The sequence below is a fragment of the Panthera tigris genome, chromosome E1, assembly GCF_018350195.1.
Source record: "Panthera tigris isolate Pti1 chromosome E1, P.tigris_Pti1_mat1.1, whole genome shotgun sequence".
Taxonomy (NCBI): Eukaryota; Metazoa; Chordata; class Mammalia; order Carnivora; family Felidae; genus Panthera; species Panthera tigris.
Genome location: NC_056673.1, coordinates 20688453 through 20700189, shown reverse-complemented (window position 1 = coordinate 20700189; position 11737 = coordinate 20688453). Strand labels below are relative to the sequence as shown.

Genomic DNA, 11737 nt, shown 5'->3' with positions numbered 1-11737 from the left:
CCAGCTCTTCCCAAATCATGCTGAACTCTGTCTACAAGACATAGCCAAGGGGGAAGTTAAGTGGCATTTGGATGAAAAGCGGCCAGCGTGGTCCCCCTGAGAGGTAGAAAGTCTCCCCAAGGGGGCTCAGGAGGGGCAGCAGGTCCATCTTGAGGGATGTCTAGGGCCTGACACATAGCTGGTACTTAATATCATTGCATGAATTGCTGCTGTCTTGAAAGATATCAGGGCTCATTCATTCACTGATTCAGCAAACATTAGCTGACCGCCTACCATTCATTCTTTCACGCATCAGTCATGCATTCAACAGGTTCATTCATGCACTGAGAACCCACTATGTGCCAGCCACTATTCCAAGTGCTGGAAATAGAAGGAAAAGACCCATCTCCTGCCCTCATGGTGTTTACAATCTAGTATAAGGAGATTGAAAAATGAGGTATATAAATTCACACGTGCATGAAATCATCTCAGACAGTAATACACGCTACGGAGGTAAGACAGTGACAGGAGGGGAGAGGAGTTTCCTTCAGCTACAGGGGTCAGAGAAGTCAATCTGAGGAAGTGAGATGGAGACAAGAGCTGGTGGAAGAGAAAGGAATAGCCATGCAAAGATCTGAGGAAATGGCATTTCAGGAAGACAGAGGGCAAGTGTGAAAGCCCTTCTGTGAAAACAAGCCTATTGCCTCAAAGGACAGCATTGATCAGCTGGAGTGTAATGACGGGGAAGAGTGGCAGGGGCTGGTGACAGGTATGAGGCAGCATGCTACACCCAGGGATGCCAGAGATGCAAACCAGCCACAGCAAATTTCTGAACAATTAAGAGATGATGTATAGGTGTTGGCTGAGCCGGCCTCGTGAAAGATCTTGTGTACCAAGCCGAGGAACTTGGTCTTTAACTTGAAGGTGAGAAAAGTCATTGTGGCCAGAATGCAAGGGAGTAACAGGGTGGAAAGCTCACTGGAAGGGAGAAGGCGGGATGGCAAGGGACATCCTCACAAGGCCATTGCAGTCGTCCTAGGAAAAAAGTGCCAAGGGCTTGAGTTTAAAGTAGTGGTATCTGAGATGGAAAGAAGGGACAGTTTTCAGATACATTAAAAAGGTAAAAGAGGGGCGTCTGGGTGGCTCAGTAGGTTAAGTGTCTGACTCTTGATTTCGGCTCAGGTCATGATCTCGCGGTTCGTGAGTTCGAGCCCTGTATTGGGCTCTGTGCTGAGAGCTCGGAGTCTAGAGCTGCCTTGGATTCTGTGTCTCCCTCTCTCTCTGCCCCTCCTCCCCCTCAAAAAAGTAAAATAAAATAAATTTAAATTTAAAGAAAAAGGTAAGACAGACTGGACATAATGAACAATGGAATGTGGGGCGAGAATGTGATGTGGAAGCAGGGAGATGCCAGGACATAGCCTGGTTACTGTCCTCAACCTGAGCACATCACTTAGAAATTGAAACTTCCAGGTTAAATATAGACCATTTACCCCTCATGCACAGATGAGGGCTCTCTCCCGGATTCTTCTCTTCCATCACTACCTGCTCCTGGTCCACCACCAGGCCTCCAGGATCCTTTGTCCAAGCCTGACCCCTTCCCAGCCCCATTTTGAGAGGCCCCAAGGCCATCACACCAGCCTAGAGCCTCCAAGTCCTTTTAACAACTCTTGCGTCTATCCGAGGGCCTCACTGCCCACTCCAGAGTGAATGGCACTCAGTGGAGCAATCAACTGATTGCAAGCAGCAGAAACATAAAGTGAAGTTGAAATAGACTGTATGAATCATCCAGAGATAATGGGCCAAGGGTCTCCAGCCAGATGAGCAAGAGAGCAGACTTCAGGTGACCCAGAACAACCATCTGTCTGCAAAGTACAATGACCTAAGAGCACACATGGAATCATATTGACCTGGGTACAAATTTATCTCTCCTGTCTCCTTATCTGTAGAATGGGGATAACAAGGAGATCCCCATCATAATAATTGCTCTAGGGTCTAGATTCAGTGATGCATGGCACACGGTAGGCACAGTGTTGCTTTGATACTAAAAAGAGAGCAGTATCTCCCTACGACTTAATGAGAATGTATCCGTTCATCATTGATCCCCCAGACCCCCAACTCCCAGCAAGGACTTTCTCCTTCACCACTGTCCACTTGTGTGAGTAGCCCTCAAGCTTTAGCATCACCTTGACTTGGAGTCAAAAGCTCCCCTGGGGAGGTGGGACACAAGGCAGGGCCAACAATACTCTGGCGATGTGAGCAACCCAACACGAGGCCAGCAGCGGACAGGAGACTGGCCTGCCTCACCAACTGTGGAACTCAGACACCCTCTGCTGTTTGCTGACCAGTGGATTTGGAGATGGCAGGTTGGTAGGGAGGGGCGGTCAACATCCCAATCATCTCTTCTCCCTGGGAGACACCAACTGTGCAGAGAACTTCAGGGTTCTCTGAGTCCTTTCCAGAAGAATCTACAGTCTCAACTCAGGGCTCAAACTCTCAGACATCACCTCAGATACTTCTCTTGCCACCACATCCACAGTGATCCTGAGACTCTGCCCACCTTCCTCCTTCAGACACATCCATCCTGAGGACTATGAGCTCGAGGTGAATGGGAGACAGCGCCGCCTCCTTCAGAGCTTCCCACATATTGAGGAAAGCAGAGAAGTATGGTGTGCTGCCTGAAAGCCATCCACACCCTCCACCCAATCCTCCAGCCTCCCGGCAAGGGTCAGCAGGACCAGGGGTAACTTCCTTACCCAGGCTGGGGTGGCCACCAGCACTTGAAGTTCTTGCCACTAGAGGACACTGGAGATCAGGGTGAGAACCTAGCTGAAGCCCAAGGTGGTAGTCTCCACTCACCACCCACCACCCCTCCTTGGCTTCTGCCAGTGTGTTAACAGTCACCAACTGGAGGGCCAGGGAACTGTGGCCACCACTGTGACCAGAGTCACAGAAAATAAATGTCCCAAGGACCCTCCCAGATAAGCCAGGGGTACACCACACCAGACCCGGGTAAGGTTACCAGATAAAATATAGGACACCTAGCTAAGTTTGAGTTTCAGGTACATAATACGTAGTTTTTTAATATAAGTGCATTCCATGCAATATTGGAGACACACATGTTGTAAAATATATTTGTTGTGTATCCAAAATTCAAATTTAACTCAAGCATCGTGTTTTGGTTATCGTTTTTTGCTTAGCTAAATCTGGCAAACCTAGATCCAGGTAGAGGGTCTAGGAAACTCTACCAGGCATGGGCAAGGGAGGCACTGACCCCCTCCTCTGCCCCCGCCAGGCCTCCAGAAGTGTAAGCAAGACTTCCATGGTAGGCTTTCTGGAGCCCACCTGCAGCCCAGCCTGGTTGGACGGTGAAGAAACCCTGAGATGCTCTGGCTCTGACATGCCATCAGGAAACACCGCAATAGCAGAGAACCACACTTGGGTTAAACCACTCTTTATTGGTTGGCTTGTCTTCCCAAGCCTGCGTCAGAAACCAAACCACATCTCCCAGCCTGCTGTGCGTGGCCCGGTCCATCCACAGAGGATCCTACAAGTCACAGCCATCCACCCAGTCCTTGAGGTCCTTGCCCTGGCAGTGACGCCTCCAGGCCTCCCTTAGGGTGAGGGATGGGGAAGAGGAGAGACCAAATCAGCTGCAGCCTTTAGTCCCTGCTCAGAGAAGAACAGGAAGGAGGCATGGGCTCTAAACCAGAAGTGAGGTAAGGAAAGGGGCTAGAAAGGGAAAAAGGGACAAGTAAACCCCATTAACTAACAAAGAAGGGGTAAAAAGGGAAGACAACAGCCCTTAAAAAGTCATCTGTCTAGGCTCCTTATTTTACCAATAGAGATACAAGGTTATTTGTTCAAGTTCACCCGGAAGGCAGGGGCAAAGGCCTGGACTCCTGGGGTCCAGAGCCCTAGTCCAGTGCTCTTTTCTTACACCATGCTCCTTCTGCTGACAGTGATGCCACCTTACGAGTGTACAGCCCTTTACAGTCTACATAACACTGTCCTATCCCTCACTCATTTGTCTGCACTCCCCCACCCTCGGCAGCCCTACAACATAGATTAAGCAGGTATCATGTTCCCTATACTCCAGATCAAACACTGAGACTCAGATGCAAATTACTTGCCCAAGATCCGTAGCTAGTAGATGACAGAACTATAGCCACAGCCACGTCTCTTTGGCTACCAGTTCTGGTCTTTCAATTGTTGGTAACTATAGTTTATGGGCTCTTTCAGGACCATTACCTTGCTCCTGCCTCACATTAGCATCTTGAGGAAGGAAGACAAACAAGATCCTGGGGTGCTGCAGTCCCAAGTTGTCAGGGGTTCCAAGCTTTGGTAACTCCACGATGTCAATGTCAAAGAGCCCAATGACCAATTGTGCCCCTAAAGGGCCTCTATGGATCCATCAATGAAGTGTGGTCACCTGGCTCGTTTGTCTCTCCCATTAGACTGTGAGACCCTCGAAGACAAAGACTTGGATCTCAGCCTCTCTGAAGCCCAGCACCCAGCACAGAGCCTGGCACTCTCAGTACGTGCAGGTGAAAGAAATAAACCGTCTCTTTCTACTTTCTGGAACCACAGCCTGTGATTAGCCTCAGCCACATCTCAGGGGTGATACCTGACATCAATTTACTCCCAGTGCATAAAAGAGCTGTTCTTTCCTTTAACCCAAAAGGACCCATGTCTTCCATCCCAGGGTGGGGTATCCAAGGCCTCAAACCCTTAGACTCCAGCCGAGCCTGCACTCACCCTTCCTGACCTTATAGCTGTGTGTTATGTCCTGCCGATCCTGCCCCACTCTAGATTCCGGTCCTGGAATGTCAACTGTTCCCAGGCCAACACATCTCCAAAGCTGTAGCCATTGTCAAGGCACATCTTGAACCTTCTTTAGATTCACAGTCATTTCTACCTTGTCCTCTCCCTCACTGCCACATATCATCTGTCCCCATGCTTCCTCCACAGCCCTCCTAGCCAACCCCCCTCCTGTCCATCACCCCTGCAACTGTCCTAGTGCAGACCCTGGATCTCTCACCTGGACTCTTGCAAAGGCTTCCCCACCATCCCCCTACCTCTAGTCTCTCTCCCTTCCCTCCACTCCTGGGCTGACATTCACTGCCTCCCAGACTGCTTTACCTGCCTTGTGACAGTCACATCTGTCTGTAGTTCCGGGGCTGCGGCCACCTAGTGTATTTCACACTCCCCACATTCCGCCCCTGCTGGTCTCTCATCCAGAAACGTGGGGAAAGGGAGGTTGGAGACTAAGCAGTGAGACCCCCATCAGAGAAGGCTGTAGGGCCACTGCCTCAGATGCCGCTCTGCGAACCAAAGATCTAGTCCAGTGCCCCATGAGATGCTCATCCAACTCCCTTGACTGTGAGGATGGTGGCTGCAAAGGCCATCTTGTGGGAAACAGGCAGGAAAAGAGAAAGTTGACAGGATGAGGCTCCGGGGCGCCCACCCATGCTTCAAGCAAGGAATTGCTTCTTTGATCCGTCATGCATCTTGGGCTTTTCTACCAAAGTTAGTTTAGATGAAGATGCCACAGTTAAAGAAGCAAACAGACGGACAAGGTTGGCTAGACCCGGGTCTGGCGGACCTGTAGGCAGGCATCCTAACATAGGCACATTTTGGGAGAGCCAGGCTTGTCTCCATGAGCTGCAGTGAATTCCTCACCCTCCCTGACACTCAGCGTGTTGTCCGTAAATAGCGATCTCTATGGTCGAAAGTCACGTGCAAAGTAGATTGTGAAGCCAGGGAACGGTGGCGAAAACAAAGTGAACACTCAGAAAAGAAACTTCCCTCTTGCTGTCCACTAGTCCTGGCCACATCACCCAGGGGGGTTCCAGACCACGTCACTTACCAGCTGGCCAGCCCCTGGGGCTGTTGAGCTATCTTCATGGCACAGATGACAGTGTCCTTAAGGTTAGGATTCAGCAAGTCTGGGGTGGGAGGCAGAGAAACATGATGAGAACATGATGAGGGAACAGGGGACAGAGCTAGACATCCACACTCTGTTTCTCTCTCTCTTACACACACACACACACACACACACACACACGCCTTCCACAATCCTAAATGCAATCCTGTCTCTCAATCCCTGTCACTGTATCACTCCCTCCCCACATTCCTATATCTCTCAGAACAGTCTCCCATCCGGGACCTCAAATCAGATTCATGGAGGACCCATGCTCATCACTTGCCCCATCCCACTCTCCTTGGGAGGCCCAGAGGGTCTCCCACTCAGATTCCCACTCAGAGATAAAGACAAGGGGAGCAAACCACCCCAGGAAAGAAGCAAAGGCAGATGCAGAGGCCTGGCCCCAGGCAGCCCCAAGCTCAGGCCTGACCCTACCGGAGCAGTACATCTGGCACCAGTTGGGGACATCTGTGCTGAGATTTTTGCACCACTTCCGGCTGCTGATCTGGAAGATGCCATTGTTGGTGCTCCCATCAGCTTCATGGTCCACAGCAGCTGTATTGAAGCCACTTGTGAAGTAAGCAAGACAGACCCCTGCATAGGGTGGAGACGCAGGCCTGAGGGTCAGATGACCGAGGCCAGCGCAGACCAGGACACTCATGGTGCTGACGCCACACAGTAGCTCCTCCGAGCCTCAGCTCCTGCTTCAAGGTGGTCAGGGCTGCCGGACTCCCACCTACTTTGCAAATGACTCCATCAAGGTTCAGGGGAACAAGTGACTCACTCAAGGTCACCACAGCTACCAAAGAGCAAGAGTCGAGGCTGTTCCCTCAGGCCTCCTGACTCCTAGAGCAGCCTCCCCGCTACCTTACCACTCAGCACACAGTGGGGCCCAAGAAATCTTTGTGGGCTGAATGAACAAGAAAAAGCCAGATCTTTAGAGGCAAGATGAGGAAGACACAGCTGAGCTAGCAAGAAGGCAGGCAATAGAAAAAAAAACAAAAAAACAAAATGAGTCCAGATGTGGCTGGACTTCACAGGTTCCCAAAAATCTACCAGCAGCTTGAAAAGTTTGGTGTTACTGGTTTGCTCAGTCTACCCTAAAAGTCAATGGGACTATCCTATCCTCTTGGCGGCCATTATGATTAGGGTACTAAGCTATTCTGTTCCCTTGGCAGGTGACCTTAGCAGCAGGGGTAGAGGATGAAGGAGAACTCTGACCGGGCTGCTTGTGGCCTGCCTCTAATGTATCGAACTTGTGCTGAGTGTCACCTACCCATCATAGAACATTTGATGTCCAAAGGAGAGCTGAAGCTCGGAAAACTGCCAAGGGCACACTTCCTGAGTGAGAGCGGGGAGGGAGGCTAGGAGGAAGGGGAGGCACCTGGGGGGAGCCTGGGGCAGCCTGGAAGGGAGAGGGGTTCTCACAGTCAGCCATGCTGTATCCCCGGTATCCCTCCATGCCGAAATCCTGGAGGGCTCTGGCCAGCTCACAGCGACTGTAGACCTTGGCCTGGCCGGAGGTGAGCAGGCAGCTGAGCAGAGTGGCAAAGGCCAGCAGCATGATGCCCGGCGGGCACAGTTGCCTTCTGGGGTCCCAGCTCCTGCCTTCCATGCACAGCCCCTGCCACGCTGGCTTACAGCTGGGTTTTGAGATGGCAGACAGCTCAACAGCCCTGGCCGTCCAGTCACAGAAGGTTACCCTTTGGAAGAAAAAGAAAACCAGGGCCTGAGCGTACCTGGGGAATGGGGCAGAAGGCTCCGACATTGCAAATCAGCTCCCTTGCGGCCCTGACGAAGCATCAGCCACGCCTCTGAGATTCGAGATCCAGGAGAGGGTTCCCTAAGGCCATCTCCTCTCCATCTTGCTCTATCCTTTCCCCAGCAGCTGAGAGGGGAAGCCACATGGGGAAGAACATGAGCCTATTTGGAGCTCCATACCACCTGCCAGGCATGATCGAATCCCAAAGCCCTGTGTTACACAACTAGGAAGGGGCAAAATTTGGAATGAGACCAAAGTTTACAGGACTCCAGAGCTCCATGAGTTATGGCCATGAGCACGTGTTTCCGGAGGGCAAGGGCCCAGCAATGTCATCACAGTGTAAGTCAGTCCCTAAAACCCGGCCATCAGAGGAAGTCTCTCCTAGTGCTGAGCCTAGACTGAAATAAAGTCCCCCGTACAACACTGCCACCCAGCAGCCCTCCCAATGGAGCAGCCCTTTCACATACACATGGCCCCGAGGTGGTACTGAAACTCTCCTGCGTGCCCACCACCCTTTCTAAACCATCACCTTGCAAAAGCCTCTTTCCTTTGAAGCTCTGACCTCGGTTCCTTTGGCTTGCCTCTCAGCTCTGGCTCTGTTGGCCAGCCCTCGATATCATGGAGGACATTCGTCCCTGGTTATGACCTCCACTCTGTCTCAGCCACCCACTCCCATGGCCTTGCCATCCCTGCATCTTACCCCCTCCCCTCCTCCGGCAACCCTCCATTCCAGTGTCTCCTTGACCCCAACCCCTGACACATCTTCCCACCTCTCCTGTGACCTCTATCCCACCACACCTGCTGTCCACCTTCAGAGATAGACACACAAACCTCCACACACCTCACAAAAGGGTGTCCCTGAAAACCCCTGGCCTCCAACCCCAATGGGCCTTCAAGCCATTGAGGGTGACAAGTGGATTAAGGGTGGGGCTTCTCAGTGAGCCCTGAGTTTGAACCCCACCTCCTCACTGCTAAACATCTCTGACTTTGGACACTTCCCAAGCCTCATTTTCTTCAGCTATGCGACGAGGAAGTGAATAATACCTGCCTCGTAAGATTGTTGAAAGAATGAATGAGAAGAGAAAGGCACGGGGAGAACTTAGCTCTTTGTACTAAAAATAGGTTAGTTATTTCTATTATGGAGTATTTCTGGCATCAGCACTAATGCTCGTCCTTGGCCAGCTTTCTCTCTCCCATTTCCCTCAAAGAGTATTCAAGACGCTCATGGCTGTCCGCAAGCCTCCTCCCCTCCCTGACCCACCCCCAAGCTCCCAGAAGACCTCACCTCCTGCCTCACTGAGGCAGCAGTGGCCTCATCCCGCTCACCTCCACCCCTCTAGCCTGACCATGCGTTGCCCCTGCGCTTATCAAGGTCCGTTGCATCTGTGAACTCCAGATTTCACCCTTTCCTGCCTCTCAACCTTGCCCCATGGATCACCTCTCCTCTCTTGGGGTCCTCGGCACCTCCTCCTACCGCCTCTCCTTCCTCTGATGCATGGATGCGCTTGGGTCTCATCATTATCTATACTGACTGGTCTCGTTCCCTCTCTTCTCATGGAAACGTCTATGGGAAAAATTACCCCTTTCTCACCTCCCCTTTTGCTTTCAGCCCCATGACGGTTAGCTTCAGCACCACCACCACTCGCCTGAAACTGTTCTGCCCAGTTCAATGGGCTTTGTCACTTCTCGTCCCACAGGGGCCCTCAGCAGCCCCTCTCAGTGCTGACCAATTCACCTGTGGCCTCTCTTCCTTCTCTTGGCTTCCATGATGCCCCCTCTCCTGGGTCCCCTGCTTCTTCTCAGGCTATTTCTTCTGATTCCCCTTTGTGGACTCCACTCTGCCTACGTCTTAAGTGCTGGCATGCTCGTCAGCCTTTTTCCCTCCTCTCTTTCACGTCAGGATACCCTGTGGACAGCCCCACTGTGAACTGCCACCCGCGGCTGATGACGTCGTATTCCGTCTTCCCCAGAACGGTAGACGTCCTGTGCAGCTGCCTCCTGGACATCTCCACTTGGATATCCCACAGTCACCTCAGACTAAGCATGTCCAAAACAGAACTGATGTCCCCACTAAAATCGGCTTCCTTTAAGTCTTTCATTTCTGGGTTTCAAACATTCTTGGCTTTAAACACATTTATCCAAACTAGAAATATGGATGGCATTCTTCACTCCTTCTGTCACTACCCCCCTTCACCCTTCTCTAACCGTAGATCCCAAAGTGCCACTGATTGTACCCTCCCTCCAAGAGTTCAGACCACCATCACGGCATGCTGGTGGGCTCCTTACACCTAGTCCTGACTCTTCCGAACTGTTCTACACACTTTTACCACCATGAGTTGTTTTTTTTTTTTTTTTTTAACAAAAAGCCTGGCCACCTGACACCCTGCATTGGCTCCCTTCATCATTGCTCCTAGGCATGGTCCACAAGGCCGCTGGTGACTCAGCCATGTGGACCTCTTTTCACTCACACAGTGAGTTCCTGTAATGCCATACTGTTCGCTCATGGTGATCCCACTGTCTGAAGCAGTAGCCCTCTCCTTCCTTTCCATAGCTAATTCTTACTATACTTGAAGGGTCACACCAGAGCTGAGTTCTCCAACACCCCCACACTCCTCGAGCACCCTGTGCCTCTGCTGTCCCTCTGTCACACTGGACTGTAATATGCATGAGTTTTTCCCACCATGAAGTGAACTTCCAAAGAACAATGGCCATCTTGTTTCTCTTCACATCCTAAGCATCAAGCAGAGCTGCTGGTTTAGAGTGGCGGCTTAAACTGAAGTATCCTGAGGTCCTGACCCCAACAGCCTGAACCCTCCCCAGCAAAGTTGGAGGCGGAGAGGTCAGGAGTCAGGGGAACCTCACTGAGTTCTCCAAACCTGGCGGACACTGAGCTGGGCCTTTCCTGGATGTTTTCTAACTTAATCTCATCTAATCTTCTCAACACCTCGAGAAGCGTAGGAATAATAGCCCCCTTTATGGATGAAGAAACCAAGTTGACTGCTACATGGAGATTGTTTTTGACTTTTTGTAGCCAAGAGATTTAAAACTAATTTCATCTTGAGTGTTTCACGGCAGGTCAAGGTGTACAAGGAGTGAGGTCTGATAATTCAGAGACCAGACACCCACCAGCAAGGTCTCCTCTCTCTCTCAGCTGGGTGCTCTCCCAGCCCAGGACTAACCCCCCTCCATTTCTGACCACGACCTTTCTTTTTCCATGCCCCTCTCTGGCTAGGCCAGCCAGGGACTGGTTAACAGCTGCAGAAAGAGGGGAAGGGGGCTCACTGATCAGGTGTCGTCCCCACCAGAGCTGACACAGCAGTGACAGTGGCGGCAGCAGCAGTGACCCAACACCCTGCTTCAGCTCAGGACACCCCCATGATAGTGCTAGTGCCCCAGGCACCCAGCTTTAAGAGAATGATGCGGGAGGGCAGGCTCTAGACTGACGTAGAGTCTTCTGGAACCTCCCAGTTCTGTGACCTCATCTTCTAGAACCATCTTTGCCCACTGAGCTTCAACTGGCCCCCTGAACCCCTCAATTTCGGGACTGGGAACATGTTAGGAGTAGCTAGGCCCAATGCTTCTTGGCCATCTACACACACACACACACACACACACACCACAATATGTTGAAGGATGACTCCTCAGCTCCCGACAGGACCCTTCAGGTGGTTGCCCAGGGATGACAATGGCAGGTGCACACCGCCCCCTCAGGCAGCCTCCCTCACCGTCAAACTGCTCCACTGGCAAAAAGTTCTTCCTTAGTGCTGAGCCACAGAAGGCCTGCCTTCTGCATCTGAATGATGACAGTTCAGTGTGGACAAGCCTAGGACAAAGGTGATGCCGCGGACCCTAAAGCTTGAGGGACAAAGAAGTGAAGTGGAAGGACACGTGACACCTGTGTCTGTGCCCCACAGGGAAGTCTTTTTCTGTAATCAGTTCATTTCACTTGTTAATTCAAGGTAGTTAACATGCAGTGCAGTCTTGGCTTCAGGAGTAGAACCCAGTGATTCATCTCTTACATACGACACCCAGTGCTCATCCTCACAAGTGCCCATCACCCCTTTAACCCCTCC

The 11737-nt window shown here is 51.6% G+C and overlaps 1 protein-coding gene across 3 annotated transcripts; it reads right to left on the bottom strand.

Moving 5' to 3' along the window:
* Window positions 1-3414: 3414 nt before the first annotated feature.
* Window positions 3415-11091, bottom strand: SPACA3 (sperm acrosome associated 3). 3 transcript variants are annotated; one of them, XM_042967538.1, is made up of 6 exons: window positions 10947-11091; window positions 9400-9570; window positions 7331-7605; window positions 6338-6496; window positions 5846-5924; window positions 3415-3590 (listed from the first exon to the last, which is right to left on the bottom strand). In XM_042967538.1, the coding sequence occupies exons 2-6, from the start codon at window positions 9429-9431 to the stop codon at window positions 3524-3526; spliced, it is 612 nt and encodes a 203-aa protein (XP_042823472.1). In that variant the 5' UTR covers window positions 9432-9570; window positions 10947-11091; the 3' UTR covers window positions 3415-3523. The 3 variants fall into 3 exon arrangements, with proteins under 3 accessions (XP_042823472.1, XP_007076081.1, XP_042823474.1); XM_007076019.2 differs by lacking the exon at window positions 9400-9570; XM_042967540.1 differs by lacking the exon at window positions 9400-9570 and having other exon boundaries at window positions 10967-11091.
* Window positions 11092-11737: the final 646 nt, after the last annotated feature.

What these genes read in the sequence shown, in the direction of transcription:
- SPACA3 (XM_042967538.1), bottom strand. Translation starts at nt 9,431, where the DNA reads ATGGAAGCCAAGAGAAGGAAGAGAGGCCACAG. An exon ending in AGAAGGAAGAGAGGCCACAG is followed by an intron (nt 7,606 to 9,399) that starts GTGAATTGGTCA and finishes TTTCTTCCAAAG; the next exon opens with GGTAACCTTCTGTGACTGGA. An exon ending in CCCCAGGGGCTGGCCAGCTG is followed by an intron (nt 3,591 to 5,845) that starts GTAAGTGACGTG and finishes CCTCACCCTAAG; the next exon opens with GGAGGCCTGGAGGCGTCACT.